Genomic DNA, 16,952 nt, shown 5'->3' with positions numbered 1-16,952 from the left:
AGAGTACGTCAGATCTTAAATAATTTTAGGTCATAATTACTAATGAGACACTGGGCTGCACTGCCTGCAATTAGTCATCTAAGACTCCAAAACAGAAAACAGAAATAAACACAGAATTAATTTTTTCCATAAGCTGCGGCAAAGGAAGGCCCAGTGACATGGCTCGTATTCAGAGCCTGCACCGGGCCTCTGTTGTTTCTGGGTCTGTGATTTCAGCCCTCGATGAAAGCACCGGTGGCCCGATGTCCTATGTCCCTGGCCAGCACGGAGAAAATGCTGCAGTGGGTAGGAGGGTTCCAAAAACCAAGCGGAAAATGTCTGCAGAGAGTATCTCTGCACCCGCTAGTGGTGGGAGAGCTTGTGGGAGGGACTGGCCAGAACGAGGGCCATAAGCCACACAGGAGTCACGTGGATGCAGAAGCTCCACGTTGCCAGGGGACACTCCTTTCGCTCCAAGGACGACACACATACCCAACAAACAGAAAATGCTCTAAGCTAAAAATACTTATTTTCAAAAGAATGTGAGGACACAGCTTGAGTCATAAAAAAAAAAAAAAAACAACCTTTCAAGTACCTGGTTCTTCCCTCAAATCATTTCCAATCCCTCCCCCTCCTCCCTACATGGTTCTCGCCCCCCGACCTGGCTCTGGCGGGCTCACTGTTATTGCCACCGTGGTCATCCGACCCCAAACGGGTGCAGGCACGGTGCTAACCCAGTCAGAGCAACATGCCCCGCCCCCGCCAGAGGAGCTCACCCTCAAAGCTGGACGTGAAAGCAAGGGACGTGTCTTGGTGCTGTGGAAACAAGAGAAGCTACTTGAATCTGGGTTTGGGGGTACAAGCAGAGACTCCCTCAGCCTGGGACCAAGATCAGAAGGCACGCCCTGAACAAGACACCAGGCTCACAGTCTACAGAGGGAACCACATAAGAAGGGCTAAGGATGTGTCCTGGGTCACCATCAAGGGATGAGGGAGTGTCCTCGGGAAGAGGTGACCAGGGGGCGGCTTGCCAGAAACGCCACAATAAGAGAATTCATCTGAACAGAGGGAGTGGGGTTTGGGCATCTGCTTTTCTCAAATAAAAAATGGTATTTAATGATATTTGTATGGCACACTGGGGCGAGAGGACCAGGTTGCTCTAGGCCAAGGGTGACAAGCTCCCCACTCTCCTTGGCACTCCCAAGGGCAGAGGCTGTCCCCTTCTTGGCTCATCTGGAACCATGGGACATTGCTGGGGACCTCTGGCCTAAAGGGAAAGTGAGAGTTGGAGAGTCCAGGGTCCAGGAAGGGGCTGTCTGTGTTGGAGGCAGGGCTACGGCCTGGATCTGCACAGCCCCAATCCCTCAGCACCTGCCATGTCTCACCCTGTCTGCCTCAGTGTCCCAGGCTGTGTGGGGATGGCCATTTCAGCCTCCCTGGCATCTGTCTCTGGGAACCTGGCATCTGGCTTAGAGGGTGAGCTTCTCTGGCGACGAGGAGGGGTGGGAGAGCAGGGGGTCTGCCCAGGAAAGGTACCATTCTTTATAAATTACCATTTCAGTTCCTAGTCTGAAACTAGGTCTCTCATGGGCATGGTTATCGTGGGTCAGCTTCTCAGAGGGGGATCCTCTCCGACGGAGCTGAGAGAGACAGAGAGCAGACTGCCAGGGAACACACATGGGCCCGGGAAGACCACTGTGGACTCCAGCACGGCTGCCTACACACTGTTTCACGGCAGTCTCTGGTCTAAGGACAGTGACCCCCGCAATCCCCAGATGGGGTACAGGGGCCAGCAAAGAAGAATGTGCTTGGGAGCAACAGGACGGAGCATCTGAACTTGAGTGGGGTGGCCACTGCTCCCACCCAGGGCCCCAGGGCTGCCCCCCATTCAGCCGCCGGAGCAGGTGCTGCAGGTCAGCCTGGGGACCCGGATGTGCCAGGCACACCTGACAGGAGCCCCACCTTCCAGCGTATCGCATCCCTTTTGAGATTTGGCCTGTAATACACTCAGATCCCGCTGCACTGGAAGGTTCCATTAATTAGCTGACTTGGTCTCCATGGCCTTGGCCTCATGTGAAATCATGTGCTGCAGCCTCCAGTCCCCCCTCAGTGTCATTTCCTATACTCATGGTGGGAAGGGAGTGTGCCAAGGCCAAGCCAACAAACACCCAGAGGCCTCTGCACAAACAAAGTTAACCTATTTAAAAATAGCATGTTCCAATGATATTTGCTCACAATCTATTCAAGGGAATGCACCCAGTGCTTTGAGGTGCCTCGTTTTCTTGGGTTTTTTTTTTAAAGATTTTATTTATTTATTCATGAGAGAGAGAGAGAGAGGCAGAGGCAGAGGGAGAAGCAGGCTCCCCGCGGAGCAGGGAGCCCGATGTGGGGCTCGATCCCAGGACCCTAGGATCATGACCTAAGCTGAAGGCAGACGCTTAACCGACTGAGCCACCCAGGGTCCCTGAGGGGCCTCGTTTGTAAAAGGGGAATAATGACATCTGTCAAGGTCAACTTGGCTCTTGAACTTGTTGTTCTCCCTCTCTCCCTGCCCCACCTCATCTACCCGCCACGCCTGGTCTAGACTGGCCACTGTGCCACCTCAGGCATGGAGCCTCCCCCAAGGAGCAGACGGATCCATGAGAAAGGAACTCTACGTTTGTTGCTGAAGCACCTCTTGAGGTGCTTCAAGGGAGGGAAGTCAAGGGGCTGAGAGCCCCTTTGCAGGGGTGGGTGGGTAGGGGTCAAGAAAGGCTTCTCAGAGGTGTGACACTTGAGCTGGGCTCCATGGCAGGCTCTGCTGCCCAGGCCAGTCTACGGAGCCTGCCCAGCTCCTCCGTCCAGGTCCAGGGCCTGCTCCACCGCCCCCCACCCCCGGCCCCAGCCCAGGGGTGGGCCCAGCTGCCGGCAGCCCTGGTCTGGCCCCCTGAGCCCAGCCAGAGATGCTTCCCGTCTCTGCCTGACAAGTCACATCCCCCTTCCTATTCCTTTCAACTCTAATAAGTTGGGCTACAGGCTCCAGAGAAACAGAAAGTAATACTTAAAGGCAAAAGCACATGGTTTTGGCCAACCACGTGCCATGATACATTCTTATTTCGGCTCCTCCAGCTGCTGAAATTTGGTTCAGAAGGAAAGCCATGCCCGTGGGAGGATCTTTTGGAAAGGAGATGCCCCCCCTCACTGTCAAGTAGATACGGAGAGGCTTCTACCATAGGTGTGACCCAAATTATAGAGAATGATAGTAATGTTCACAGCTAGTGTTTACAGAGTGCTTTGCAGTCTGTATTAACTCATTTTTAAAAAATTTTATTTATTTATTTGAGAGGGAGCGCACAGAGGAAGGGGGGGAAGCAGACTCTCCGATGAGCAGGGAGCCCGACTCGGGACCCTGAGATCATGACCTGAGCCGAAGGCAGATGCTTCCCCGACTGGGCCACCCAGGCGCCCCTGTATTAACTCATTTAACCACCCAGTAACACCATGGGGGGCACTATGGTTCTCCCTGCTTAACGGCTGATGGAATGGAAGGCTGACGGAATGGAAGTAGGGACAGATTAAGGAACTTCCCTCAGGCTGTACTGTTCAACGTGACAAAGCTGGAATTTGAACCCAAGCCCAGGCTGGTTCCAGCGCCAGGCTCGTAACCCCTGTGCTGAGCTATCACTCAAGCTGTAGACGCTTCAGTGATTCCACAAATGTCCAATCTTAGTATCACCCAGCCCAGCCGTGGTTCTGCTCCTAACTTGCAATGTAGACTGCGACGGGTCACCGAGAGCAGGTTCTCCAGTGGTGAAAAAGAAATTGTCCACCTTAGCGCCTACTGTGAGAACAAACACAACTGGCAGATGAAGTTTTACATTTCTTTGTAGAGTTTATATTCATGCCAAATATTAATAGTTCTCTAAAGGGCGTTGAGCTACTAAGGGGCTCAAATGTAGTGTGCACCACTATAAGAAGGGAGAGAAAGTAGAATAAGGAACAGAGTCCTAATCACCCAACAGAATGCACTACTTTTTCTTTTGCACTGTTAGTTTGAATCCCAGTTATAACGAGTAAAGATATTAGAGAAATTAAGTCTTGTACACTTAAGGGTTCTATCAACCAGCACATGATGTGTAGGGAAGGGAAGACATCCAAACATTTCATTAAGTCTTTCTTCAAAGGAAAAAAAATTGCTCTTCTTAATTTTAAAAGCATTTTTTTTAAACCCAGGAAGTAAATAAAATGCAATTCATAGATAAAAGAGCCTTCTCATTTGGCCATGGCAAGGTTTCGTTCCTGCCAATCATTCTAAGTGGAGGAAGAAAATGGATACTTCAGATGAAATGGATCCATTTCCAAAGATCAGCATTTGAAAGGGGCAGGGTGTCTTGATTCTGTTTCATCCACTTCATTGTCTTACCCAGAGTGACAGAAGGGATCAAGGGCCGCTCTTCAAGACGGGGTTTGTTAGGGGAAAACTGGAGCCATGCCCATGTGAAACCCTGCCCGGTGTGTCTGAGCCCTGGGCCGCCCTCAACCCCAGCGCCCCCTGGCCAGACTGACGGATGGATCAGACAGATACACAGACACAGGCTGCCCACCTCTAGGGTAACACTGCAAGTTCATCACCGTCATGCTGCATCTCTCTTCCAACAGAGGCACACATCCGAAAACACGCTTCCAAGTAGTAAAATGCGAGACACAAACAAGGTCCCCCCAAAGCTCATGAAACAGACGGACACTTGAAAAGACGCGAGGGAGAACAACACCCAGGTTCCATCACTTTGCAGTGCAAGCTGCTGGCGGCAAGCCAGAGCTCCCCTCTTTCCCTGGATTCAGACCCTCCCTGCCACCCAGCCAGCTCGTCATGCATCCTGGGAGGAAGTCTTTTCCCACAGTCAGCAAGCCCGAAGACAGTTTAAAGGGAGCTCGGACGCCCGGCCCCGCTCTGAACCTCCGAAGAGCCTTCTTCCTGATCAGTGTCGTTAGCCAGCCTCGTTGTGACGAATACTTCTGGGTCAAACCTTAGAGCTGGTAGAACAACTTAAACGTAGTAACAGTCCACAAGACACGTCCCACCGCACGGCCCACTGGCTGTCCTCCTTCTAAACCCGCCATCCGCTTGACATGCTTCTGCCACTTCTTCATCAAATGCACTTTTCCAACAGCTCCACCATCCTGCCAGTCTTGCCCACTAATGTACACCCTGGAACAGAAGTCCAACGCCACTTCTAACGGCTTTCACGTCACTCCAGACTTCTGGAGTTTTGGAAAACGTAAGACCGTGGAGAAAACCCTCAAAGACAGCCTGTGTATGAGACCACCTGAAGCCATCGTGACTGACCTTTGGGGGGCTTTTCATGTCTTAACGATCCTTCCACAGAAGACAGGCCTCAGCCCCACTCCTTGGGTGGAGTGCCGGGCCTACCCCATCGCCCCCAACCGCCTCTCTTCTCAGCCATCTTCCCGTTTCTTTGGGGAGCCCCACCAATGGTCTCTCACCACGACTTCGGCCGAGGGGGTGCAATTTCCCGCCTTCCCCAGCCTTCTGGTTACCCTCCTCTGAATGACTGCTGGCTTCTGTCCCTTTCTAGGCCTTGTCTTGGGAACGTCAACATTCAAGAGGCTGGCCCCTTAGTGCTTTTAGCCTATATTTTCTCCTCTCTGAGCAACAGCTCTGGAATATCAGTGCCTCTGTCGTACCAGACTTGCTCTAGGGGGAGGCTGGCCCCTCAGGGTGACACACCAGCTCTCCTCCTGCCCCCTGCGAGGGCGGGGTGGGCTCTGGCTCACCCCTGCCCTCCCCTGCTCCCCCTGGGCCCAGTCCCTCTCCAGCTCACAGCCCTCTTCAGCGCTCTGCCCCTTCTCTCTGGGAAGCCCTGGGCGGCCCCCACCACTTGCCTCTGTGCCACACCTTTTCTCACCCTGTCACATGGTCTGGAGGAAGGCCTGAGTTTCCCTGCTAATATGGTCTAGGATAAATTTATTTCTCCCTCTTCGCTTTATCAGCGCCTCTTAGACTGCCTTCTTGGCTCCCTGCCACACTCGTTCCTCTCCTGAAAGTTCTCCCTTTCTCACCCTCCAATCTCGTGCATTGCCCCCGAGAGCCCAGGCTGACATTATCAGATGTTAAGCAGATGTCCCTGTTTGCAAAGCCTGTCCCTGTCCTCCTGGTAATTCTGTCCTTGGCTGCCCTGAGTCTCTGTGCCTGTCCCTGGCCTGGGCAGCACTGCCCAAGGAGGCCGTTCCTCTGCCCCCCAGGACACCGGCAGCCCCGTGTTCTCCTCTCCCCTTACTCCAGATCACAGGACGCTCTGGGTTTCATTAATTCATGTGGGGTACTGGGAATGAAATATGGCAGGCAAATGCATGTAAATGTATGCGCTTATGCAAAAATGATATGAAAATATGCCTTTAGATTCTCTGGAAGAAGTCTGATCACTCTCCGAATTCCTCCCCTTGTCAACATTACTTCGTAATTCCTTATCCCTTCAGCTCACTGGTCCTTTAATGTCTGCCCACACTCAGCTCTCTGCCTCCCTTGTCTGGTGCTAACTCATTATTAATATTAAACACATTATTTCTGCTCTCCCTTCTTTCTATATGTGAATTTAAACACACAGATGAAGGCTAAAACTATTAGAAAAGTGTTCATTTTCACTGGGGTGTAATTTCCATTTCTTTTGTCAAGTCTGACCTTCTATTAACCTTAATGAATACCAACCCCTCCAGGTCATTATTACTTTTTTAGCAATATGAGTGTGTTTGCATTTCTGCTTAAGTGGTACCTCTCCTCCAAGCTGGGTCGGGCGATCTGGCGAACGCTGTCACTAACAACCCCTAGAAGTCAGCAAGTCATTGTTCTTCACGGAATAAGCCGAGCTCCTGACCATATTCAGGTCTCTGCCATTGCCATTTGCTACCTGGGTTCCACCTACAGTGGACATGGCTTCCTTCCTCCAAAACAGCTCCCTCCCACTGTCCCTCCACCTCCCCACTTTCCTCCCTGAGCAGTACGGCTGGTGTGGATACACTTTCCGTTGTCTGGTTTTTTCTACGACCCATAGTCCGCCTGCAATGGGTTCCTTCCCCGGAAACCCCCTTGATTGGTTTTCGGGAAGTTTCCAGTGCTCATGTTCTTCAAACTCCTTCTAACTTGGATCTTCTGAGCCTTGCCCTGGCCTGGCCAAGCCCCTCGCTTGCACCCTCCTCACCCGGAGGGCTGGGCGACTGTCACGGCTCTCAGCCGTTTCCACCCACTCCACCACAGAAGTCTGGAGCCCCTGGCTCTTCCCTGGGCCTTGGTGGTAAAAGGCTTCTGATCTCTCTGCTGACCCCTGTCCCTCAACCTAGGGGCCTGCGAACCAGTCTGGTTTCCGTGAGGGCAGAGGCAGGACCTTTTGTGCCTTGATAAGAGATTTCAGTTCTGTGCTTTAATTTGTGTCTGGCCCTAATATTATCCCCATTCATACATCTGAGGACGCTGAGGCACCAAGAGGGTGACTTGCCTGTGGTCCCAAAGCCAGTAAGTGACAGAGCTGGGATTCAAATCTCACACCTTTTCTGGCCTGGAGCCTCATCCTTAGCTTCTAGAGTGTATTGCAAAGGCCACCTTCTTCCCTTGGTAGGCCCCATGCCATAGACACACAGCTTTCCTGCACAGCCTGGGGATGGAGGCGGGAAAGAGAGGGCTGTGATGTGTCAGGGCTGGGGGACCTGGGGGCTCTGGGGGCCTCCCCTCCACAGACACCATGTGGGGGGGCAGTCTGGGGAACACAGGCCAGGGAGCGTCATTTACAAGGTCACCACGAAGGGGCCATCCAAGCTGCCCTTTGGGGTCATCCCAATCACAGTCCCTGGGCAGTATTAGACTCCAAGGATCTAAACCCTTCGAAATTTGTAGGCCTCCTGGTCTCAACCTGCCTCTAGTCTGGACAGTTTCTGAATATATCAGGATGCACTGAGAAAAGTCTTAAGGGTTTATGAGGACTATTTTCTACTGGCAAGAATGCCTCTGAGCCAGACAAGGCTCAGCTGTTGCCCCTGATCCGGCAGGCAAGGCGAGCCCTCACCTGGGCCCCGCTCACCAGCTCCCCTGGCCGGGGCTACTCCTTTTGAAAGGAAAGCATCTGCCATTGGTTGGGGAGCTCGGGTGTCTCAAAAAGTTCCAAAGGTGAAACAGAAAACTTCCCCAGTGCGATTTTCCTATTTGATCTTTTGTCTCATGTGTTCCCCTTGGGGATGAGCAAGAAATACTTGTCTGAATAATTCATAGGCCCCGGGGTAGAAACAGGCTGCTTCTTTTCAATAAAAAGGCTGGGTACATGGCGTTGATTATACCTCTTCTGCGATGCTCTAGCAAAAGCACAGAGATTTGAAAAGCTCTTTACAAATCCCTCTTACAATAGAGAGACAAAAAATTAAAAGCCATGTAATATTTTTAATCAAATACACTAATGTTTGGATAATATGTAAAATTATTTATAAAACTGAGCTACAAAATGCTCAATAAAGGGAAGGTGAAAAAATCAAGTAGCTGTAATTATGATAAGGTCTGACTTATCTTTAAAACTGGAAACTAGTAGTTAGTCACTTTTGAAAGTGCTGAGCCCCTCGTACATTCTGCCCTATTACTATGAGAAATGGCAAGAGAATGAAGGCTTTGGGATCCTTCCGAGAACATCTGACTTCTTAGGTACAAAACATTACCCTCCTGGTGCTGGATGAGACTCACAGCCCCTCGAGCTGCTTGTTTTCATTTTACAGAAAGGAAACTGAGTGCAGACAGCTTAGGGTCTTTTTCCCCAAGGTTTAAGAGCCAGTGACTGATGGCGCAGGGTCTGTTCCCAGACTCCCTGTCCAGTGCTCGCTCTTCGAATCCCACACTAACCCCTGATTACGGACACCGGGCTCCCAAGGGCTGCGGACACGAAGGCCACCTCAGCTCACTCTAAGGCTCCCTCTTCCTGCGGTTCATTAAATCAGAGATACCCTATCCCTGAGTACAAAGCACAAATCCCGAACCTCAGCCGGGCACGCAGGGGCAGAGAGGCAGAAGGGCTTTTTAGCAGCAACTCAGACTTTGGTAACCTTTGAGTTTCGATTCAGACCCTCACAAGAAGGTAACAGGAGACCGCCAGCTTTGGGGGGCAGCTGTGCTCAATACACGTGCCAAACTCCGTCAGTGCAACGACGAGAACGCTGCAGGGCGATCAGGTCAGGTGACCCCCACCTGACCGAAGCCGAGGCGGAGGGAGAGCTGACTCCAGGCCAGGCAGGGAGGGGGGCAGCAGGGCAGCCCCAGGCTTCTGGCCTGGGCATCTGGGAGGGCGCAGGTGCATTTCTGGGGAGCCACTGCCCCCATACGCAGGGTGGAAACTAGGTGACTTGCCTCCTCTAAGATGCCCCTACTAGCCGGCAGCCTCGGAGACAAGCTGGAGTCTCCCTGGGGTATGGACACCCCCCGAGGTGGCTGCTACAAGCAAGGCCCAGGGGACCAGTGACTCCCACCGCCCCTTGCGCAGAACAGGACCACTGGGTACGGCGGCTAAGAGTGAGCACTGCCAACTCCCACGGGCTCCATCTGCATAAACCACACGGGAATGGTGCTGCTGGCCCCATGCAACTCGACAGCCTGGCAGGCTAAGTGCATGGGCCTTCGAAGAGGAAGGGGGTTTAGGGGTCACGAGCTACCTGCTGCTTCCAAGGGGAGCCCCAATCCAGGAGTGGGGTCCTAGCCTGGCTCTGAGACTCACCAGTCGCTGCATGCTCTTCACGTGCGTGGGACTGATGGATAAGGCTTCTTCGTACCACCGCCGGGCTTCATCGAGGTTTCCCCGGAGCTCAGCAACCTGTCCGCGCATGTACAGGACGTTGTGGGACATCGGGAAGAGGTTGGCAGCTTCCTGAGTACAGGCTGTGGCTTCTGCAGGCTTCCCGATGCCAATGTAGACTTCAGCTGTGGGGAGAGAGCAGAAGGCAGATGCTTTCCTGGTTCACTGCCCTTCACAGGTCCTGCGAACGGCTGTGACTCTGGCTGGGGACATTTACAGCCCCCCCATGGGAGTCTGGCAGGAGCGCATCTGGAATACGCAGGGCCCAGAGCCAGCCAATGCCCCAGGCTGAGTGGACCCGCCCACTGTGACACAGGGACTCCAGTCGTTCCTGCTGTAGGGCCTCGGAGGGCACACATGTCACCATCCGCCAGAGGGGAGGTAGGCCTGCCTGGCCCTGTCCCCCTCTGAGGACATCCACGCTCAGGGCCCACCCTGGTATCCGGGGCACCTGCCCTCAGCCCTGACAACCGTAAAACCGTAAAGAAGGGGCTGGGATGGGCCCAAGGACAAGTAAGCCAGAGGCACACAGCCCTTCGAGGGCACCAGCCTGTTCTCCTGATGCAAGAAAGTGTACACACGGAGCAGTCCGCGGCTTCCATGTTTACCGGCAGGAGATAAAATGGTTGCTCCATCACTCCTGCCCTCCAACCAGGCAGGGTTACTGCGCCCCGGAGACTATGAACCATTCAACATTGACACAGCCCTCTGAAAACCAAGCTGTCGCTTTCCAAAAAAGCAGGAAAGTGACCTTTCCTCCACTCACAGGCCTCCGCTCTCTCCCGCGGAGTCCTGAGTTGCGTGGCAGCCCCTAAGCCGTCGCTTTCCAAAAAAGCAGGAAAGCGACCTTTCCTCCACTCGCAGGCCTCCACTCTCTCCCATGGAGTCCTGAGTTGCGTGGCAGCCCCTGCCTCCCGAAGAGGAGGGATGCTCAGGTGTCACGGGCCTGGCGCTTGGGCCTGTGCTCCGAGCGCTGGGCCCGCGTCTTCAAGGACATCGGACCCCTCTCCTCTTTCCTTGGCCGGATCTGTCAAGACTACTGCCCGAGTCCTCCTCAGGTGGTTGCTGTGCTCTGGGCCCATCGACCCCTTCTCCGTCCCACGCAGCCCCTGGCTTGTCGGTTCCTGCCTGGACTACTGGCCCTCTGCCTCTGGCACCTACACCTCCAAGTTCCACCCAGAGTAATATTTTATGTATAATATAATGCAGGCCAAAATAGAAATGGTAGGACAACACAATACAAAAGAAATAGAGAAGTTTTACTATTTTCCTTGGCAGCACCTCACGAGTTGCCGTCTGGAGGCCTTTGGAACTGCCTTGACTAGGCCAGGGCCTCCTCGGGCCCCTCGCCTGCTGCCTGCCACATGGTCTGTCCCACCCAGCCACTGCCAGGTCAGCCTCCTGAGGTAGACTTGTCCTCCCGCCTGCAGAAAAGCGCCGGTTCCTTAAGGCCCCCTGCTTCTGTTCACCCCTCACGCCCTTCAGCCTTCCGTCCAGTGGACTCCTGGGGAGGCCTCCCCTGACCATCCTACTTAAAGTGCTGTTCCCCACGTCCTCAGCACGACCCTGTTCCTTTCTCTGCTTCCTTGTCCTCCCTAATTCCGACCAACAGGTTCATCTCGTTTGTCTCCCGTGCTGGCCGCGGGCCCCCTCTAGAAGGCAAGCCGTAAGCCACACGAGCGTAGGGACCGTGTTTGTGCTGCTCGCTGCTGTGTTCCCAGGGATGAGAAGCGCGCCTGACCCAGTCAGAGCTCGGGAAACAGTTGCTGAATGAATGAATGAATGAACGAACAAATGAATGAACGAATGAATGAACGATAACAGTAACAACAGCAGTAGCTAACGTTCACTCAACACGTGCTTTGCGCCAGGAAGTGCTCTCATGCCTCCCTTCACCTGCACATGAGCCCATGGTACCCAGGTGCACGGGACCACTGCACAGACGAGGAAACAGGTACAGGGAGGCTGAAGAGCTTGTCTCAGGGCCAGCTGGAGGCAGGGCCTGGCTGGAGGCCTGTGGATAGTGGCTCCCCTGACCCCAAATAACATCCAGCTCCCTCGGCCTGGCATTCGGAGCCCTCGGGGGTGACTGGCTCTCCTGCCCTCACGAGCCTGTGTCCCTCCTGCTCCCCGACACCCCAGGCTCTGCCCTGGGGAGCCAGTGCAGTTTCCACACAGGCTTTGGGTCTCCTGCCTCTTCCGGTGGTGCCAGGACGCCCCAGCCTCCCTCCAGGCCTGCTCCGCAGCCGCCGTCCCCGGCAGCCATCTCTGACCCACGCTTCCCCTCAGAGGGGAGCCCAGCCTCGGCGCTCTCTGATGGCCGTGGCCCTACCTGTGTTTTCCTGAGGGATCTGGGGTCCACGCCTGGACAGCAAGCTTTCTATCTCCCCGCCTCCAGCTTCGAGTCCTGAGGCTGTGGCAAGGGCAGGTGTGTATCACATGGCTGTGGAGTATTAATGCTGCTCATTTTTTTCACCTCAACCCTCCTGGGTGGCCCCTCTCCGGAAGCACCCTCTCCTTCCTGGTGATCATGTTCCCCAATGACTGCCTCCTCAGGCTAGGAGAGAGCCCTGGAGAACTCGGGTCCCGCGCCTGCCGGCTGTTCTTCCAGCCCGTGGGTCCCCTCCTCGACAGGGGGATCCAGCCTCGCCCAGAGATGATGGGCTGGCCCAGGGACCCGTGGAGGGGAGCCCCCCAGGGCCCCCCGGACAGGGAAACGGGCCACTCAAATCCAGCCAAGCCCCGACAACAGCGATACTGGCTCGTCGTGCCTCCTGTCCTGCAAGGTCCCGCCCCCCAGGTGTTTACTGGGCACCTGTGACACACGGGGACCCTGCAGGAACAGGGGCGACACGGATCTGTCCTTCGGTTTGGGCCCTGGCAGAAGCCTGCCCCTCCCGGGAGATGAACACCCTCCTGACGCCACGGCGGGGCCGTCTGCTTCCGTCATGCTGCTCCCAGCCCGCTCTGGCCAGCCAGCGGCGCGCCCGCTGCGGTTTTGGGTTGCCTGAGCATGCCAGGGACTCGGGAGAGCTGTACAGAATGTTCCTCCCACTGGACACTTGGCTCCTGACTTGCTCCCGTTTTGAGGGTGGGTTTATGGATTTCCACGGTCCCCAGGGCCTGCAGCCGACGGGGTGGGTGACCCCCTGGGCCTCTGCTGTCTAACTCACTATGGAAAAAGGACCAACTTGGGAGTGGGGACCGAATGCTTCTAGAATTTTTATAACAAGATCATGGGGGCGGGGGGGCTTAAGCACCGGCGTGGCAATGTGCCCATCAGTCCTGTTCTAGGAGGGTCCTCTGTGGGACCACGCATCTCAGCGAGCACCAGCCACGAGTCTGATACTGCTGCTTCCTTCCTGAGGAATCGATCAGAAAAGACAGGCACTCCGCTGAGTCACGATCATGCAAGTAGCAGCAAGAATCCAGGCCTCCAAGGACTTGTTTTCAGGGCCGCAGAAGTTATAGGAGGAGACCTGTATCGCCGGTAAAGCCATGCTCCTGATGCAGGGAGGAGGGCAGACAGGTGCAGGGCCTGGCTTCTCCTCCATGTGTCCGTTTGATGCTCAAACACGGCACCAGGTGATGTGGTGATTTTCAAACCACCTTCCCCAGTGGAGCCTCTACTTCCAAAGGCCTCTTAAGAGTGGCAGCTTGCCTCCCTCTTGGTTTGGTCCCCCGTCCCAGCCTCTGGGGCACCCCTGGGGACCCCCTGGGCTCTAGGGTGCCCAATTTGTAAGCCAGTGTCCTGAGAACATGGAGGGTTGGGTACCTGCACCTGAGCCGTGTGTGAGGCCTTGGGCAAGGCAGGGCCTGTTCACCTGTCCACCGGGGCCCGATGTCGGCCCGCAGCTCCCCCGGGATAGTGGTGAGGATCGACCGAGGTGGTGCAAGCCAAGCCCAGAGGTAGGTGAAACTGGCGAGGATGGCACTTAGTGGAGCCCTGCCGCCTCCCAGATGGCAGGGACGAGACCGAGGTGCGGGGAGGTAAAACCACTTGGCAGAGCCTGTAGCTCTTTGGGCTGATGGATGTATTTGGGGGTGCAGGGCCAGCCTCCCATTTTACCATGGCTCCTTTGAGATGAGGCTTAGAATAGTCACTCCCTCTTTATGAGGAAATCACATCTTCCCGGGGTACAGGGTCTTAGGCTCCAGGAATAAAACCTTAGTGGTGGGATTTCTGACATCAGTCGAATCATTTGGGGTGCAGTTGGAGAGGACGAGGGAAGGATTATAGAGGCCTCCCAGCATCCCTGAAATCCCCAGAGGGATCTTCTCGCCGAGGCGACACATCTGTCCCTCTAAAATGCAACGAGTCCATGGAGATATTTACTCCGAGCTTATGCTGCGTGGGAAGCCCTCCTTCTTGGGGGTCCACAGCCCAAACAAGGCTCAACACTTTCCCAGAGGAGGGGCTCATGAATGTCTATCCCCGATCCCACAGGGCTGCAGCTCCCACCTTTGTGTTCCCATGGGCCTTCCATAAGCTCTGTCATCCTCTGGATCACATCACCTTTGTTAGGGGACCCCCACCTTTGCTTCTTGTCTCTCTCAGGGGCTCATCTGCCACAGCCAGGCCCCTGGCCCCTCCCCAGCCCGCCCCCAGGTCCCACCTGATTGGTGCATTTGGGAGAGGGGTTGGGGCTGGCTGACGGCGGCGGGGGGTGGGGGGGTGGGGGCTTCAGAGCCCTCTCTGTCCCAGGCCTTGTCTCTTATTAGACGCCTGCATTCTTGGCTGGCTCTTGAAGGCACATCACTGGGTACTGCCTCTGCAATGGGAGGCCAGCAGTCTGGGATGGGCGAATCTACCTTGGCCAAGCCACATTCTCTGATTCAACCGCCCTAGTAACTGAGCCTGTCAGTCTGAGCTCTGCTTTCCAGAACTCAGGAGCTAACGAGTATTGTTCATACTTCCCTAAAGCCTCCAGAAGATGACCGGCATTGTCTTCTCCCTCTAAACTATGAGCAACTCCCAGCCACAGCCATCTCCGCCTTCCTCAGCACAGGCTCTGGCCTTTAGCAGGTGTTTAAGCCCGGGGTCTGTGGATTAGAGAGTGCTCAGTGAGGGCCGCAGGAGGACCATTTCTGCGGCGCAGGCCCATGAAGAAAGTCGAGGGCCAGGGAAGCAACAGCAGTTTCCCTGACCCTTCACCGGAGGCTAAATTCAACTTAAAAAAATAAGTGAACAAAGGGCCTTGTGAGCTTCTGAAGAGATGTAACAGCCTGTACCAAAGAGAGAGCAAGACGGAGTGAGGCTGGCTCCGGGAACTCAGAGCCCATCGGTCCCCACAAGAACGCAACTGGGTGCTGCAGGGTGGGCTCCGAGAGGTCACTCTTTAAAGAGGTCACGGGAACAGATTCTGGGCTGGTTGCAGGGGCTGCCCGGGGCCATGGACACTTTCTACCTTTCTGAGAGCTCACCCTAAGCTCTGTCTTCTTTGGAATCCCTTGGGTTGTCCTTGTCATTCCGTTGCTGTGACAAATGTTGGAAATAAAATGCTCCTCTCCTCTTGCAAACCTTCAATGGTTCCCAACTGCAGGGGAATGTAACCCAAATATTTTTGCTTAGCATTCAAAATTAGAGCCCTGCCACCTTCCCACCCCCCACGCCCCACGTTCAGTTCCTGATCTTCCTCCACACCTGTTAGTGCTGTTCCTTTCGCCCCAAATGCCTCCCCTGAATGGCCATCCGCGAAGACCCTCACTCCTCGCTCTAGGCCCCAGCACACCCGCCCCTGCACGCCTCTGGGGAAGTCATCGCTCCCACTCCCGTCCTTCCAATGGCCTGCATGCGCTCTGCGAAGTGTTCACCCCAGTCCACCCTGCCCTGCATGACCTCGTGTGTGGCAGCTTCCCCGCCAGAGGCCGTGCTCCTGGACGGCCCAGCTGTGTCTGCTCTGCCTTTTCCCTGCATCATGCCTTGTGCAGAGGGCCTTCTGAAATCATTTGCTGAACCATCTCAGGACACTATCTGAAAGGGCTAAGCTCTGCTGTGTAGGCCTGAGGACTGTTTCTTCCTCAAGGGGAAGAGGTGTTCCTGATTGGGGAACCCAGTGCTGGATGCCCCACAGTCCCACACAAGTCCGGTTTCCTCGTTCACTCATTCTTCTAACACTTGTCAAGCACCCACTCCATGCAAGCTGCAAGGTTGAGAGGTGGCTCCCAACGTGCCTGCTGCCCTGGGCTCAGGACTGTGCACTGTGCAAAGGTGCTGGGCAGAGTGGGGCTGAAACTGAGTCTGGACTCTGCTGACAGGCTGTGTGCCTGGTGCAGGGCTGCGCTTGCCCAGAGGGATGCAAAGGGGCTTCTCACACAGGTGAGAACTAGCCTTCAGCTAGTTAAGCCTGCTCCCCGGGGGTTGGTCTACCCAGAGGGGACACCTATTTTGAAGCTCATACAAAGGAGTGGCAGTAAATGCTAGAGGCAGCCTGAGGGCTGTACCCATACGGGAGCTGTCAGATCTTCCATTCCACCTGAGGTCTGGGAGACAGGGATGAAGGAAAAGACCCGTGTGCTCCCCAGTCTTACAGGTGAGGCCTGCAGGCAGGCAGGGAGCGAGGCCAGCAGACTCCCTGAATCTTTAAAACCATTTCCTTTACCCCAAACCCTGTTTCCCTGACTTGTGCTTGGAAAACAAACCTTAGCAGCTTGGTTCTGGGATAGCCCCTGCCCATGGGGGTGCTGAGGAGTCCCCAGGGTGAGCACAGGGTACCTTCCAGAAGCAGCAGGTCCTCCCAGAGCACACCGCCCATGTGCTTTCATGAATTCACTCTCATATAAAAATCAGCATGAGGGCCTGGATGAGCTGCCTTCATCCTTCTAAGTCAGGAAGGCCTAGGGGAGGGGGCTGCATCCTTATCAGCTCTGTCTAGAACTCTTTACTTTTTCTTTGTGTGGGGAAGGTCGGAAGTGACAGAAGGCAGTGGTTTTGTTTGCATGTGAGCTTCTCTGGCCCAGGCCCCAAGCTGGGCCCTTTGTCCCCGTGATGAACACAGCCCAGGTCCTTTCCTCAATGAAGGCCTGGCCAAACACCTCTGTCAGGATCTTGGCTGCGCGATTGACACTTATTTCTGAGTTTCCGAGTGGCGGCGTCCACCTGTCCAGAGGGACGCCTTCCCCAGGGGCTTGGTGGGGTGGTGGGGCTAACTTCCTATC

At 55.0% G+C, this 16,952-nt stretch overlaps 1 protein-coding gene across 1 annotated transcript in view; it reads right to left on the bottom strand.

Moving 5' to 3' along the window:
* TTC7B (tetratricopeptide repeat domain 7B) overlaps positions 1–16,952 on the bottom strand; it is a 219,442-nt gene that overhangs the window by 19,984 nt on the left and 182,506 nt on the right. The window contains exon 17 of the mRNA XM_081829739.1: positions 9,717–9,919. Within this exon, the coding sequence (XP_081685865.1) occupies positions 9,717–9,919 (203 nt within the window). The remainder of the gene's footprint in view (positions 1–9,716; positions 9,920–16,952) is intronic.

Source organism: Leptonychotes weddellii, chromosome 9 (assembly GCF_054177405.1).
Source record: "Leptonychotes weddellii isolate Sample4059 chromosome 9, ASM5417740v2, whole genome shotgun sequence".
Lineage (NCBI taxonomy): Eukaryota > Metazoa > Chordata > Mammalia > Carnivora > Phocidae > Leptonychotes > Leptonychotes weddellii.
Note: the sequence above shows the minus strand (reverse complement) of the source record. Positions and strands in the feature narration are given on the sequence as shown.